Source organism: Homalodisca vitripennis, chromosome 2 (genome assembly GCF_021130785.1).
Source record: "Homalodisca vitripennis isolate AUS2020 chromosome 2, UT_GWSS_2.1, whole genome shotgun sequence".
NCBI classification, from domain to species: Eukaryota; Metazoa; Arthropoda; class Insecta; order Hemiptera; family Cicadellidae; genus Homalodisca; species Homalodisca vitripennis.
In genome coordinates, this window is record NC_060208.1 from 136305411 (window position 1) to 136323626 (window position 18216).

Genomic DNA, 18216 nt, shown 5'->3' on the forward strand with positions numbered 1-18216 from the left:
TTCCAATAACATTATAACATGTGTACAATTTGTGGCTCGGCATGCGAGAGTCGCATACACAGTCAATGATCCTGTTACTGCCGTGTACATCACATCGTCTGACAGTGCTGTTTGAAACACAGAAACCGGTAACGTCTACTTAGTTTTTCGCTCTGTTCAGTTTCAGCCTACAGTTCGTAGCGTAGATTTAGTCTTGCATAACAGTACGGTTGAGTTTCATAGTTGTGCTATGTTATATAATATTTATTTTTTAATGGTGTCCATCATTTTTCTAATACCTTGGTATGATGCCATAGATTACTTGCAGCACAGGTAAGTTCGAATTTACTATAAAATGTTTATACTTAACCCCTAAAAATGTTTGATTCATTAGTACAAAATAGGTTGATGAAAGGAAAACGCCAATTAACAAAAGACAAATTTTAACATGTAATCACTGCCTTAAATATGTCTTCATTCACAAATGCATTAACAAACTCTTGATTATTTCTTGAAAAGTGTAAATCACAATGGTTATATACGTTAATAAATTTAAATTAAATGAAAGCAAACAACTAAAACTATTTATAAAAATGAAATTCGTACACTAACACAGCAAAATAAACACTAAAATGCGTATTGTCAATTTATCATGACCAAACTAAAACAAAAATGTTCTAAAGAAAATGGTTCGAAAGAAGAAGATTCTGAAGCTCTAAAATATTCATTACATTATTGCAAATACTAATGTCATAATATTATAACTATAAATGTTATTAGTAAAATATTTTATTTTTTAGATAAACAAAATACTGTCAAAATAAATCAACAATCCACAAAAAATGGTAACACTAAAATTATTTGTACTCTCACAAATCGTAAACCGTTACAAAAAGTTTATGTATTTTTTTTCCGAAAACAGAAAAAAATTATTGGTGTTTTCATAATGACTCGTTACAAAAGGTATTAGCAAACATATTTTTAAAAGATTTTTACATTAATTTAAATACTGAGTTGAGCATTTTCTAACTCAAATTTTATAGAACTTACAAACAGTTTTCGTGCCATTATTAATTAATAATTACTGCATTATAGCCAGAAAGATTAATACATTTGGTAACAAACCAGCAAGACTTGTCTAACTGGAGCAGTACTAAAAATTAGACAAAAAGTGATACAATAAAACTGATTATTTGCCATTGCTAAAGACTTCCTCAGGGTAAATGAGAGTAGGGCAAAATCACAAGGCAAGGTAGGTTATGCACTGTTGTCCTATTGCAGCACTCTAAAAACCTAAAACTCAGAAGTAGTAGTGTAGAAATAATGCAATTGAACTCAGCTTTGAGTAGGAGAAAAGGACGGAACAGAATATTTTGTTGTGTAAATTGTCTTAATTTTGATTGTGAAGAATACTAAAGTGGAAACAGTGTATTAAGTTTGTAGTCATATTTATCATTTTTATAACACTCTCAAAAATCATTTTACTATTTTCATTAACCCTTTCCCTGTTTTTTGGCGTTAATGGCATTAACAACATGAAATTCTTTCAAAAAAGTCATTAAAGAATTTTTGCTGGAAAATGTAATATATATACATTTGATGATTTTAGGCCGTCTTCACCAGGAACTTAGTAACAGTGTACCCATTGACCCCATGATGTGCCATACTTAAAATTATTTTGAAAATTTAGTACAATTGTTAAGATTAAATTAATTTATATTACTATTTAGATTTCTTATCTATTTGATGAGCCTTGTAACGTTGTAACATGTTCTCTTGAGCTAATAAAGAATTTAATTTTATTTCATTATAGTGTGGATGTACGAATGGTGCGAAACCTGCTTTGGACTTTTTCTGTAACTTGTTCTGAGGAAACCATTAGCAATCTAAAAACCCAGTGTTTATTGTGTTACTCTTCACCAATTCTCCAATCGGATTGGTATTGCTGGTTTCCTATCAATTTACCTTAATTCTACACATTTGTGGCAACCTCACACACAATGGATAGCAGACCAACTTGTTAGTGTGTATGTGTCAAAACCATCACTTTCTTGCCCAGTGGTTGGTTTTAAGCACAATTTAATTACATGTTGTGTTAAATGGTCTAAAAACTTAAACTAAATACATAGTTTTATTACTGAACCATTAAGATTATTTTCATAGTACTGAACAAGAAGCATAGGTAAGTCCTGAAAATGTATATATCATTATGATATTAAATTGTAAATTGTATTATGGCATTAAATTGAAAGGAATTTAAATGTAATTGATTGTGAAAAACTTTAGTTCTGTGTATTTTGTGTATTTGAGTACCTAAAAGAATGAAAAATACAGATTTATTGTACGTTTTTTTAAATTTTCCACCAGAAACATTTTTTAATGTTTCTCAATACTTTCATACTATTTTTACTTATGGAAAAGTTTACAGTAAAACTATACAGAGCTGACAAATTTCAACACTTTAAATTGTGAAAAGTTTAAATTTAATTCTTCCTTCATTAAGTATAACTGAGGGCTCCCAATTTAATACAAAACAATTACACATCATTAGTAAGTCAAACATATTTTTGCAATATTGTGCTGTAACAGACAAACATGTTATGAATTGCTTAAACACCAATAATAAGATGCCAAGAGATTAGCCAAACTTTGTCTTAATTATTTTCACTTACAATTCATTTACTTACACTAGAAATATACAAAATACTTAGAATTATCAATACAAAATTGTACACAATTGTCATATATTAAACCTTTAATGGTAATTACTTGAAATCACAATAAAACAATTTTTAAATAAAGATTTTAAAACAGAACTCACAATAAATGTGGTGCACTTGGCTGTCTTTGGTAAGTATTAACTTCACTATACCTTCATGAAACAGCAACTTGAAAATTTACACTGAGAATATTTATTATCAAAACAATATACATTAGAATACAATTAGGATATAGAATAATAGTTCAAAACTGAGAAAGCAAATAATAATAGTAATAAATCTACACTATGTACAGATAGAAAACAATTTAGCAAAATAGGCTTGAAACACAGTAAGTTTTACACAATATAACTTTTCAATTTATATTAATACAAATATAAATTAGATGTTTTCATTTTGAACTGAGCTAAAGACGTTTTTAAATTAATATTTAGATTCCATAAGACCCAGGGATAATCTTTTTTTTTATTTAACACCAGATGTGACAGTAATCCATTTTCAGATTCCAAGTTACCAGTTCACTTAAAATTCATTAAAAAATGGTGCATTTTAAAGAACTTTCATAAACAAGATTATTATTATTTATTGATTATTATTTGTTGATTATTAAATTATTTATTATAAAGTTATTAATGATGATTAATGACTTGAATGAATTACAGAAATGGTATGCACATTTACTCTTTGTCAATTACCAACAAATACTATAATCCATTAACACTTTAAAGAGACATTATGTTAAGCCCAAATATATGAAACAGTACTCATGAAAACTCTAACAGATTTTTATCTGAAAAAAAAATGAAAACCAAATATTGCCTGTTCACCAATTTTCCCTCATTTTAAACAAGCCTATTTTGGTAAGAAGAATTTTCCCTCATTTTAAACAAGCCTATTTTGGTAAGAAGAACAACTGTTTGGCTGAATTATAATTTTCAAATAGTGTAATATGTACAAACTAATGCAATAAAATTAAAATAACAAATGATGAATACAATAGCATAGTATGAATGTAGTGTAATATATCCAGGAGATGATAGAGTAGGTGTATTTTATCACTAATATCACAGTATTAAAGGACATTCTGTTGCTCGGGGATAAGGCTGAGGAAGAAACTGGAGAAAGCTGCCCAGGTGATGGCGAAGGCGGAGGGAGGGGCAGGGGGAGTATCGGGAGGAGGGGGAACATTATTATTGTCTGGCGTAGGAGGAGGATTCTCTGGAACTTCTTCTTGCTGCTCCAATCTGTTGACAGCTCGGAAAAACCCGACTTGGTATCTACAAAAAGTTAAAAAAACGTTTAAAGGAGTATAACAGTGCTAGATTCTAATCTGTAATAATACATATTCTAATACATGATTAAAAACAATTTTGTTTAATAAAAGGCTTATTTAAACAAGGTTATATTGGATTTATTAGTAATCTATTAGAACAATTGAGTCACAGGTATAAATCGCAGTAATACTTCCCAAAAACCCCAACACTTTGTGTGAATAATTTTCATCACATAGTAATTGTTTTCGGTCACTGTCACATTCAATAATGTCAAAAATTTTCTACTCAATTATATCTTTATTGAAAACATGCTTTTGACATGACATCATAAGATATTGTTTAATGTAAAGAACTAACAACTGGTGAAATCTCCAAAACTTCATATCAGTAGATTGATGATAGAATGATAAAGAGTGATAATGAAGATAAAGAAAATAAATCAAAAACATTACAAAAATGCCCAAATCTTCTCAAACAATTCAGAATCTGATACACTCCCAACATTCCATGGAGTAATAAATCTGGGATTTTACTGATTGTATACTTCAGGCTGCACCAGCATGTTCACAGACCTCAGGCTAACATTTGAGAAGTTACATTACTTTTGTACTGTCTTGAATTGTAATAAAAAGTTGTGTTCATAATATGTAAAAATTGTTTTATTTGGTGTTTTTAAAAGTAAATAGGGCTATGTGAATATGGATGTTAGTAATCAAATTAAAAACTAATAAAATAATATCCTTTCAAATCAAGTATTTAATAATTAAATATATTGTATCAGTAAAACAATTACCAATATTAAGTATTTTAAAAACTAATATTTCTTTTAGTTTAGATTTGTGTGATTGATTTTAATAGCACTGAGGTCATTTGTTGGAGATTATTTTTATATTAGTAAGTAAGGCAATGCTATATTTGAAGTGCCAGAAATAAAATTATGTTTCATTTACTGACAATAGTATATCTTAAGCATTACTTCTATATTTGAATTGCTAAGTGCACATAAAAATTAATCACATCATTCATTGAAATTTAGCCTAAACAAGAATGTCACGACAACCAGACAAAATATTACATGAAATATTTTAACCCATGGAAAACATCACTCTGGCACTTCTTTTTTGTACTTTCAAAAATTTGCACAAGAACCCAAGATTTGTAATGAACTAGGAGCTCCGAATTTTAATGTCGTAAAAATAGAAAACAATAGATACTCACAGATACATAATGATTCCGAGGGTAGACACCACAAAGAAACGCACAGGGGAGGAGTAGAAGTAGACTATGCTGAACAACACTAGCATGCGACTCATGATGTAGAACCAGTCCAGCCAGTCACGATTTCCTCGCAGTTCCTCATCCTCACCACCATCTACAAGATAGAAGACAGAGACATTAGATCACTACAATGTGCACCTACACAAATTCTGCTCAATCTCTAACACCTTGGCATAACTATAATACATGTAACAAAATTATCACTGACAAACACAATTTGACATTTTATGAAATGAAATGTGATTATATGGAGAAAAGATTTCTAAATTATTTACCTGAGGAAATCAAAAAAGAAAATAATTATAACAAATTTGAAATAAAAATTAAGGAGTATCTTACGAACAAAGCACTTTACTCTATTAATGGATTGGTAGATGAGGCCAGAAAATAATTGAGGTAATAGTTTTAATGCAATCAAAGTATTAAAAAATGTAAATATTAGTTTTAGGTTAGGTTTAGAAAATCATATTTTAGTATTAGTATTGACGCTATTCATATAATGTATTGTATATTTTATGGAATAAAGATGATTCTCTCTCTCTCTCTCTCTCTCTCTCTCTCTCTCTCTCTCTCTCTCTCTCTCTCTCTCTCTCTCTCTCTCTCTCTCTCTCTCTCTCTCTCTCTCTCTCAACGCTTATTGATTAAAAATATTTGTAATTATTCTTAACGTGTCCAGTACTTGTGTGTCCTATTGTAAATCATATTATGTCCTGTACTTACATCCTACACATCATAATCTTTAAATATTGTAGTAGCATGTATTGTAGCAATGACTTCTTTTTATGTTTAATATATGTTTTATAAATAACACATATTCTGTTTATATTGTTGTTTTAGTAATGGAATCTTGTAAGTAGTCTTAGTTCAGTGAATAATAAAGGGTAAATTAGAGAGTTTAAATGCCTTATTTTTTTACGAATACTGTGGGAACATTACAATTTAGTACCAGAAATTGGATAAGGCGATTTGTGTGATATGGCTACAACAGGCTAATAACAGGAAATGAAACCTGGGTGAAACGTGAATTTTGAGACATAATTTCAGTCCATGGAGTGGGACTGTAAGTTCCTCTAAAAATCCAAGGAAATGTCTGTAAACTTTGTCGGCAAGGAAGCTCATAGCAACAGTGTTCTGAGACAGACAAGTTGTTCTTCTTATTGATTTTCTCGAGCGCAGTCCAACAAAAACACTAACTGGTATTGCCAAACATTGCATCTTAGGAGAGTTGTCCAAACCAAGCGCTGAGGAAAATTGTAATTAAAAATTTTGCTTTTGCATGACAATAACCGAGGTCACATGACAAACCGTGTACACAAGAACTTTTGAACTCGTTCAACTGGGAAAGTTTTCCTCATTCCCCCTGCAGCCCTTATCTTGATCCAACTTATTTTCACTTGTTCCCGAAAATAAAGACCTGGATAGCAACACAGTGTTTTGGCAATGATGAGGAGCTCCAGGTAGGCGTCACTGAGTAGCTAAGATCAACAATTCTATGACACAAGAATTTCAAAGCTTGTTCACCGTTATGATAAGTGCCTGAATTTGTATGGAGATTGTGTGGAAACATAGTACTTTAGTCCCTCTCTCACATGTATATGTTTTTCTTGTACTTGGTTTATTTTAATTCCAAAACGTTCCTTATGAATAGCCCTCGTGTAACAAAGTTTTGTTATCTTAGTAAATCATACTAGAAGACCACAATGTTTCTCAATATTGTACTGTTATTAGTATTATCTTTACTAATATTTTGCACAAAACAATACGGTTTTATTCAATAAGGCTAATAAATATGCTGATTTCTTATATAAAATCTGCCTATAAGGAAATTTTTCTCTATTAAAAAAAAGAATAGACACAACAATGACTCCCTTCAAAAATATATCAAATGCTATACAGATTTAAAGACTAACTCCACAAAAGAAAACAATGAATACAAGTGACATCAACTATAAAAACCATTAGTAGAACTGGTTCAAACAAATATATAATTGAAAATAATCTTAAGAGTGGTGATAAAAATTGCATTGAACTTTGTAATTCTAAACCATACAAACAGATGACAAAGTGTGTAGCTTACTCTGAGCTGCTTCATTGGCAGGAAGTGGCTCGTCACGAAGAGGTGGGGGGGGAGCGGCAGGGGGTGGGGTGTTGACAGTGGGTGGTACCTGCATCCCAGCCGGAACATTACCTGACGCCATCCTGACAAACACAGAGCACATCAGAGTTATTGTTTATTATATAATGTGATAGAAAAACAAACTATTAACTCTCTGATCTCAGGACTTTTTGGAGGTATTTTCCTGAGCCCCACCGTCTGTTAATTAAAGGGGTATCTGCCTGAGTCCCATATCAGTGCTATATCCTAACAGAAATTAAATTTTAAAAAATTGCATAGCCTCTTTATTTACTAACAAAAATAGTTTGTTTTACAAATTGCTTCAGAAATCTGCTCTATTAAATATATAAAACTAGATTTGCTAATTACAAATTTTTTTAATAAAAAATTAAAGTTTATAACAAATTTCTCAAAGAGACTCCAAATTTAAATTTTGATATTTTATAACGTTATACTGATTTTCATGGCCTTTAATAAAAGTTTGTAGTACACTGGCATTTGTGCAGCAGGTAACATTTATTATTCTTCGTACAGATTTTGCTTAGTTTCATTTCAGAAAATATTAAACATTGTAGCTGAAAGGTAAATTTGCATATGGAAAAGTATACAATTGACAAAAAATTATATGTCTAATGAAACAGCAACAGTCTTTTAAAGTCATTGGAAAGACTACACTAAGTAAATTTAATAAGGTCTAATATTTACGGATATTTTACATTAAACAAAGCTAAACATTCTCGACAAATGAATAAAAAGTGCTGAGAGTTATTATAATTTTTTAGACCTTTTCAGACAAGTAATCTAATAATAATAAATAAATACATATACATATATACATATACATATATACATATATATATATATATATATATATATATATATATATATATATATATATATATAAGTAAATTTTCATATTGTATTAGAAAAGGTTTTGCAGAGGTTTTAATGAAAAAATACAAATATAAATTAAAATTTTGTACTTATACAATTACTATTACAAAGATGTAGATGGCTATAAACTAAAAACTTACAATAAATAACCTTTAAGGAAGCAAAGGGATACAGTTTGGAACTTTTGGCCAGACATTTGTCTACATGGTTGTAGTCGATAGGAGAAAAATTACCTCTATAATAATTTTTCACCCTATCGGCTATTGGTTTTCTCCTACAGAACACACTGAGTGAACTATATAATACGCAATATTCTACAGTTAGAGAAAGTGAATTTTTTATATATACTGACTTACAATTGCATGTACTGCATCATGTACTGAGCATACGCTTGTTGCATCCATGCCATCTGTTGGGCCATGCTGGCGGCATCGTAGGTGCCAAATGTGGGCCACACGGGGGCAGCAGTTGGTGCCCCTGTCCCTGCTTGTGTGAATGCAATCGGCCAAGACTGAGTTGGCTGAGTAGCAAAACTGGAAGTAAAACGTTGCCTCATCCCATCTCCAATGGTGCTTGATGTACTGCTATTATCAGTTTGATCTTGAGCTACCATAAAAATATCACAAATATTAAATCAATTATACAGCCACTTTTGTACAATAATAATTGCAGATCCAAATACAAATGTTTTTATTGATCTGTTTAATGATTTTATTGGCTATAAACAAATTACTATGTATTAACTATTTTTTTTAACACTAATTCATTTTTGGAGTATTAAACATATTGTAATAAAAACCCTTACAGTAAATCTATTTTTTCTTTGTGTCAACTAAAACTAGTGTCAACTGAAAGACAAACATCCAATACTTTTACATATGACACTTCTTTTTTAATCTTTTAACCCTTATAACGTCAGTATATCTTTTCACGACTTCCAGCAAACGGCACAATATTAAAAAAAAAATTTTTAAATGTGTAAAGTTCATTTTTATTTTTACTTTCTATAATTATGGTAAGTATAAAAAAGTAAAAATTTTAAAATTATCTTGTACGTACATATATTTATGGGACATTAAATTGTAGATATATTACCAGACAATTATATAAATTACACTTGTGATAAATATAAAAAAGAAATGCATGATTGTAAATATACAACTAACCTAATAGTGTTCTTTTATATAAACAGAAAACACGACGAAGGAAACCGACTCAGCGATGGTTAGACACGCACTACCTGAAGCCAAACTGCAAACAAAAGCGCGCGCGCTGTACGGCGTCTGTGCCATGTGGCGGGGAGAGTGTCTAAACACCGCGTCTATTGTTTCAAACAATGTAATGCGACAGCTATATTTTGACGCTTGACATAGGTCAATAACCCACACTCATGGTTGACGCATACCGTTAGTGACATTGATCGGATTTAAAAGGAACTTAAATTTGCTATTAAAATATGCGCCATACGGCGTCTGTGACGTTATAAGGGTTAATTAAGTATTATAAACATTGATTTTGAAATTTCCAATTGCAAATTTTTTCAAACCACTAGGGAATAGGAAAATGTTATTGTATGTTTGTCAAATTTTCCTATTCAATATGATTGTATTATTATTCAAAAGAATTTTGTTCTTTTCCGAATCATTGTCAGAGAGATCAATATTTTTTTTTTTTTTTTTTTTTACCAGGAGGCGACAGATGGAGGGCATTGGTCCCTTTCTATTTAAAGGCTCACCCGTTGAGCTGAAGCCTGAGGTCAAGTACCTGGGCGTGATCCTAGATAGGGTTCTAAACTAAAAATATATTTACTCATACCATAACACTTTAACCACCAGTTGCTAAAAAATGTTTCTCTAAAGACACTAGTCGTTTTTAGAGTCATTTTTGTAATCAAATTCTTGCTAAAAAAAATCAGAATTAAGTAGGACAAATTATAGCGTATATCACATTAATTGGAATGATTCACAGTTTAATTTGATGTATTGTTTATTCAATAATAATGTGTAATAAGTACAGAGCGAATTTATAAAGTTTAAACAAAAAAAGTCGGTCCCACTTCAACAAAATGCAAAATACATTATTTTGTTTTCTATTTTGATACAATTTTGTTTGGAGAAAAGGTCTGGACAATTAGTTTGACTAGTTGCTAGTTGTTTTTCTTTATTTTACTATAGAGTTGTGATTGTATCAAGTTACATCACGAAATTTTCCATTACATGGTATATAATATTGAAAGGATAAAAATATAATAACCATAATGACAACGTTTGAATGAAAAAATGTGGTTTACAAACCCACTTACAAAATATTTTTTGACCTCCCTGGGAATCAACCCCATGACCTCTTAGTTAAAGGGCCATACCTTACCTCTATACTACGGTGAAGGTAATTTTATTTATGACATAATATATCAGTCCTTAATGGATATGATAAATTTAAACGATATTAGACACAAAAGTACATTAAAAAATTTAATTTTCCATTGAAATTATTATTTTTTGTTAATTACTATAACCTGCTGATTTGCTTTTATTCATTGCAAGGTCTCTTTCATAACTCTTTCTTACGCAGAGATCTGTAAGATGAGTATGAATTTAATTAATCTTTTGGTCCTTTGAACAACTTCAAACAAGTGGATTTAGTTGTTAAGGATGTTATGAAAGTATTAAGAACATTAAAAACATAAATTCCAATACATTCAAAAGGGAAGCTTTGATATAAATATGGTTCCTAAGTTTCTAAGGGCACTTATATTATTAATACTATATTTCTATCAAGATTAGTGGGTCTTGGATAGTCACAAGACACAGTGCTATTTCATATTCGTCATTACTCATACATTGAAAATATAAACTAACCTGGTTGTGAGGATGTCATTGGTGTTGGTCTTTTAGAACTTGATGATGTTTTGAAATTTTCCTTTGGTGGTGAACAAACTAAATGAAGTGTATGGTTTTCTTGACCTTCGTATGTTCGCAAGATATCCTTTAATGTAACACTATCATTTAGTAACTGTCCTGAGTAAATCAATTTCTGGTCTTCTGGGCGCTGAAAAACAGATAATTTCATCCTATTAGTAATGAATCACGAAAACTTGAAGATATACTGGCCAGCCATAACATGATGAGATTGCCTCTACCACCAACCAGAATTACTTACAACTCCACCTCCTCCATAGACTGTATATGCTCAAACCTACCTGCATCCAAAATCAGTTTCACAGTAATACATGCAGGCTTGTCAGACCACACAGCACAACTGAGTAAAATATCTCTTGAAGCACAGAAAACAGAAACCTCTAACCTTATACAACGACAAATGAAAAAGGATAATCTCGACACTCTTAAGACTTTATTGGGACTGGGTTGGAGTATTTAGAGCTGAAAATGCTGAAGACGCATACAATGCCTTCTTAAATACTCTGGTAATATACATGGATGCAGCTTGCCCTAAAAAGAAAACCAGAAATAAGAGGAATCCAAATTTCAACTATAAAGACTGTGAAGCTCTTATACTGAAAGAAACTTATCTTCAATGCCTTAGAAAGTACCAGACCACAGGAAATGACCTGCATAAAGCCGACACAGCCCTTGCTAAGAAAAACTATGACCTTAGACTGAAAATGCTAAAACGCCAGGCATCATCTAACCGTATAAACAGAGCTGAGAATAAATCAAAAGCAATCTGGCGAATAGTGAACAGTGAAAGGAAGAGTACAGATCAAGGCAAAGAACAGCTGAAAATGAAGATAAATGGAGAGGAAACAACCAATCCAAATGAAATCGCTGAAAAGTTCAATGAATTCTTCACCCAAGTTGCACAGCAAACGTTAGCCACCAATAGTCAGCACCAAAAAGGAAGACAACTCACACCCCATATAGGTTTCAAGGATCTTCCGACTTGACAGTTGTGGCCCTCTACATCCAGGAAGTGATTATGTTTGCCAACATGAATGAACTCCCTTGGGGAACAGATGTACACCAGTACAACACTCGGCACGCTGACAACTTCATCCTGCCAGCACACCATATTTCACTGTATGAGAGGAAGCCGTCATACATGGGACGCAAGCTTTACAACCTGCTGCCAACCGAGATAAAGACTCAGAAGGGGAAGAACCTGAAGATGGCACTGAACAGATGGCTGGTGACCAGGCCGTACTACATGCTGGAAGAATATCTACATGAAACATGACAATCTTAGACATCAAGACTGCTCAACTCTAACTTATATTAACTTTAACACTGTGTATTTTGACGCCAATACATTTCTCTACAAAAATTGTAAATAAAGAGATTTTGCCTTTTGAACAGTAAAATTTTATTTTTCATACCTTCCAATATATGATTTAATGTAATACAGAAGATAGAAAAATGTAAGCCAATGAAAAATGAGTATCTAAATATTAGAATTTACATTAAAAAAATCCATTCCTTGTACATGTGTATAACCCAATTCTCAATGGTGGTTCTTTATAAACTGTGTAATAATGTGTTTGAACATAATATTTTATGCAATTTCAGTTTACATGTTTTAAAAACTATCTGTATCAATAATTAACTCAACAACTGGCAATGCTTTGTTTGTTAGGCAATTCAAATGTTCTCAAAGTGGCATGAACAGATATTCAGCAGATGTGAACACACAGTCTTACATTCACATCTTATATCACATAGCGCACAATAGCGTACGATTATAAAATAATATCTAGCTTATCAGTTATTGAGTAAAACATCACAACCTTTTTTATAGTTTATATCGATTTTTCTATGCATAGTTATAAAATTGAAGCAGAATTTTAATTCTTCAAAATAAGTAATTGTGTTAATTTGGGTTCATAAATAGTGCTTCTTAGAAATTATTTATTCATGAATTTGTAATTTTATAACATAGTCTGTACATTGGTTTGGTTTTATTTTAGTTATGTATAAGCTATAGTGCTATTATTTGCTCTCAAGTTACTTGAGCACTTATTTTCATAACTTTTTGTAATTTTTTACTACAACATACCAGGAACATAAATTTATCAGTACACAGAACACTTTTTTACCATGTGAAATTTATTATCAGAAAAGGAAAAATATTATACATTGTTTTAAATGGATAATACAACAAAACTAGGGACTAATGTAATATTTTTTCAAAAACAAAACGGTTCCATGTTCAAGGTGCAGTACAGAGCAGCTATAAGCACGCTCTGTAAACACATTGGATTAAATACTTTTTACATTCATACTAAACTTTTGTGCGTTTCAAGCTTATTTCTTGAGTTTAGATAACAAAGTTTTGAAGACGCAGGTTTTTTGTCCCAGGTATAGGCTACTTACTTGTTACAACTTACATTATTATTCAGTTAAATGAAATTACTGTAATAAATTTAAAGTATTTGCATAGTTATTACTAAAAAGATATTAATCTTTAACTATAAATTAATGTATTTCTATAAATTGATAATGGTAGTTTTAGGTTACCTGTAAATTAATTACATGTTAAATAAATACTGCAGTTATTTAAAAGTAATAAATTTGAAGTATTAAAGTAGTTATTAATTAAAAAATAATATTAAACTACAAAAGTACTTATTTTTTATTAAAAATCACACTTAATTCTACTCTTTATTTGCTATTTTACGTTATATTTATATCACATATTCATTAGTTTCCTTAATTTACTTTAAGGCAGCTATACTGAGAAAAAAAATTTTACACTATGTAATTAGATCATCTACACAATAAACTTAAAGAAATATTACACCGAGTACAATTCGCAAGTGTAGGCTATCCTCAGCCTTATGTTATTGTTGTTTTTAGGCTGAGGAATTCTAATAACATGAACATCAGCTGTGCCAACTCAGATAAGATAACAGACTCTTTCCTGTCCTGCCTTAACCCTGTTCAGAACAATGACATCTATATAAATAAAAATGAATTTCCGTTCGTTAGTCTCGCTAACACTCGAGAACGGCTGAACCGATTTGGCTAATTTTGGTCTTAAAATGTTCGTGGAAGTCCAGGGAAGGTTTAAACGATGAGAAAATATAACAAAATTGCAAGGAAAATACTAAAAACGACAATTTGATTTTCCCATACAAACTGTTCTTACCTGTCAAACGTTTGATTGATGTTTATGTTTCGATAATTAGTTTAACAGCTGTAACAAATACAGATGCGAAGTGTTTCAGTATCATATGTTTATTTACTACTGCATTCAATTTTGGGTAAAACAGCTGTCGCCATTATAGGTTAACATTATTAGTGCAAGAAAACACTAATATCAGATACTGCTTACAATGACGAGAAGAAAACGACCTAACATAGGTCGTCGAAGTAGATCGAATGTGCGGCGAGCTACCTCACGCGCTAATCGCACTGGTGACCAGCAAGAGACTGATAAAGATAACAGTTGTATTGGTATGGCACATTTGCGTTCTACAGTAAATCAGAATGAAGTGGATAGACAAAGAATGCAACGAGTTCGGGAACATCGATCACAACAGCAGCGAGCCCGGGAAAAGGAAATCGACCGATTCCGCAAACGCAATGCTCCTGTGAACCTGGAACGAGCAGCAATCTCCTACAATCCAGAAATCGATAATAGTGCCGACAAATACAGTACATCCAAATAACGCTGAATGTTATTATCTTAGATTGTTATGGGTGAATGTTCGTGGTCCGACATCGTTTCAACAATTGAGAACAGTTGATGGACATCTGTGTGTTACTTACCGTGAGGCGTGTCAACTATTACAGTTACTCGAGGATGATTTACATTGGGATAATACGCTCAAGGATTCCATCATATCTTCACCACATCAAATTCGAACATTGTTTGCGATTATAATATCCACATGTTTCCCTTCGAATCCGGAAGATTTGTGGATGAAATATAGGGATGACATGTTTGACGATGTGCTACATTGTGTGCGATGTCAAACTTCGAATCCTACACTACTAATTAATGCGGAAATTTACAATTAGACATTGATCATGATAGAATATATGTGTTTATTGATGGCAAATAAAGTACTGTCGTGTTTGGGACTGACAGCACCCAATATTTTATGTCGAAGATTTTTGTTACTCATGGTAAAGCATATCTTTATATGTTTACGCACCGCAAAAAAAGACAAAAAAATATAGTTTACCAGAAAGCTTTAAATTGATTACCTGTATTGATTGCCTTTTGTCCAATATGATAATTTGACAATAAATGTGTTATATTTAATGTATGCAAAAATGTCATTGTTTATCATTTCTGATTCCAGGTGCTGAAACCAACAAAAAAGTCAGCTCTATGAATTTTTATTCATACAGATTCGTGATGCTATTAATGCCGTTGCAAATGCAGAAAATGTGGAAAAAATTACAATTTTGCCGGCCACTTACATTGGAAGCCCGCGCCACATGCACGAATACGCGCAAGATGCGATGTCGTATGTTAGAAAATATGGCCGTCCAGACCTATTTATTACATTCACCTGTAACCCACAATGGATGGAAATTAAGAAAGAATTGCTACACGGCCAAACACCAATTGATAGGCATGACATCACTGCCAGAGTGTTTAAGCAAAAATTAAAATCTTTAATAAATTTCATTATAAAGCATCGTGTGTATGGCCAAGTACGTTGTTGGGTGTACTCTGTTGAGTGGCAAAAGCGTGGTCTGCCATATGCGCAAAAATTAAGGTCAGAAGACATTGATTCCATAATTTCAGCTGAGATTCCCGATGAAACACTTGACCCAAAATTGCATGCAGTAGTAAGTAAACATATGATACATGGACCTTGCGGAGTTTTCAACAACAACTCCCCCTGTATGGTCGACGGCAAGTGTTCTAAGCGATACCCTAGAGCATTGATTGCTGAAACCATCTCGGGAAATGATGGTTACCCGTTGTATCGTCGGCAATCAGTTGAGGACGGTGGGCGATCTCTAATTGTGAAGATAAAAGGACAAAATTTTGATGTAGATAATCGTTGGATTGTGCCGTACTCGCCAATATTGTCCAAAACTTTTGAAACTCACATCAATGTGGAATTTTGTAACTCTGTTAAATTGATAAAGTACATATGTAAATATGTTAAAAAAGGTAGCGACATGGCCAAGAGGTAAGTGAAACGAAGTTCACCGGGTCAGCTAGTCTTGCAATATAAGTTTAAAAGTACTTGGGAGTGAATCAGTGGATAAACTGTATAATATAAATAAATAATACATCATATTTGTACCTATATTTGCATGTGCAAAAGCTAAAATCTTTTCATTGTCACTGCAATAAAAGTCTTCTCTTAAATACTATCATAACAAAATCATATTATGTTTATGTTATTATGTTTTTATATTTTCAAAATCATTTTCATTTTTCAATATTAAAAAGAAATTCAATGTGAATTAATTTACATATTGTTTCATAATAAATTATATGTTCCTCTCACACCTATATTTGTATAAACTTTTTATAATGATACCAATATCACAAATAAATAAAACACATATGAACATGAGCTAAGATACAATATGTAGGGTATAGTAAAATCTATTTAAGGGCCTTCGCGCAGGTAGTGAAGACAGTTGACGCAACCCGCATGACACTACGCATGATGTTCCCAGTAAAGATAGTAACATGAGTAGGTCCCATTAGACTTGCATTGCATAGTGAAAGTGGAACTGACTGTTTAGCAGATCAAGATAAAACTAACTCCCACTAATCACTAAAACTTTAAAAACATTTTAAGTTGATCCAGTAATTGCTCCGAAGAATTTTATATAATATTATAGCCCATTATCATTCATATAGCCACCACTTTAATAAACCTATATTTGGCCTGGATGATGATTTTGTCAGTATGACAAGTATTCATGAATATCATGCACAGAATGTTCTGGAACTACATATCGTAATGGCTTCTAATACTTACGTATTTTTAATAATAAGTTTAAAACAGACTACACATGCAAAACGCCCAAAAGTGGCCTACAATCTTAGGAAGTTTTAACTGCTATTTAGAGGGTTAAAACTTAAACGATTTATATTTTTGAAATAGCTATAAGTGAATAAAAATATAATGACCTACTAGAATACATTAATGTTGTTCAGCTGTTGTATAGGTTTGCATAAATAAACCAAACACACTACCACATATTTAGAGGTAAACTATTTCAATTTAGATACACCTGAAATATCAAACTCAATGTTATCACATAGCTCTAATTAATATATTAATAACCGTACACAAAATCAATAAAGTAACATATAAAAGTATAATTAATTATCAAACTCAATGTTATCACCAGTCAACTCTAATTATTATATTAATAACCATACACAAAATCAATAAATGTAACCTATAAAAATGTAATTAATTAACCTTATCACTTACTGTAAGAAATAAACTCCATATTATTGACATTTATGAATCATACCACCTGTTTTTCATTAAAAGAATAATATCCATTCAAAAAATCTAAAAACATCTGTTTAGTTATATTTGCATTAGAGACATTGTAAACATACAGAATAGTCAGGGGTGCCCTACAGGGTATATGGATGATTAATTTTGTTTTACATCACAAGTAAGTCTAGTACAACTAAAACTTTCAACATTCTAAAAATACGTTGATACACATAAATATTCTTAATCCTCTTTTATTATAAAATAGTATAAATGGGCTCTAAACTCCAAAATTATTTCTGTCTCCCGAATAAATTCCTAAATATGTAACTGAAAATAATAAATGATATTGAAAAAAGTACTTGGAATAATAAAAACCTTATAGCCCACATAATAAAAAGTTTAAACACATCTTATAAAATAAAATAATATGCAATATTTCCTTAAATTGTGTATGAAAACATGAATTTATCTCATTCTATTATATTCAACCCTACAGACTTTTGTCCTAAAACCTTAGATGCCACCAATGTCAGTACCAAAGTAAACTATTTTTACATAAAC

General features: G+C 31.3%; 1 protein-coding gene across 1 annotated transcript in view; it reads right to left on the reverse strand.

The window, feature by feature from the left end:
* Positions 1 to 405: 405 nt before the first annotated feature.
* Positions 406 to 18216, reverse strand: part of LOC124354762 (homocysteine-responsive endoplasmic reticulum-resident ubiquitin-like domain member 2 protein) — a 33776-nt gene continuing 15965 nt past the window's right edge. Inside the window, exons 3-7 of the mRNA XM_046805448.1 lie at positions 11120 to 11309; positions 8618 to 8867; positions 7329 to 7450; positions 5192 to 5345; positions 406 to 3976 (exon numbers count right to left, since the gene is read on the reverse strand). Of these exons, the coding sequence (XP_046661404.1) occupies positions 3772 to 3976; positions 5192 to 5345; positions 7329 to 7450; positions 8618 to 8867; positions 11120 to 11309 (921 nt within the window). The 3' untranslated portion in view covers positions 406 to 3771. The remainder of the gene's footprint in view (positions 3977 to 5191; positions 5346 to 7328; positions 7451 to 8617; positions 8868 to 11119; positions 11310 to 18216) is intronic.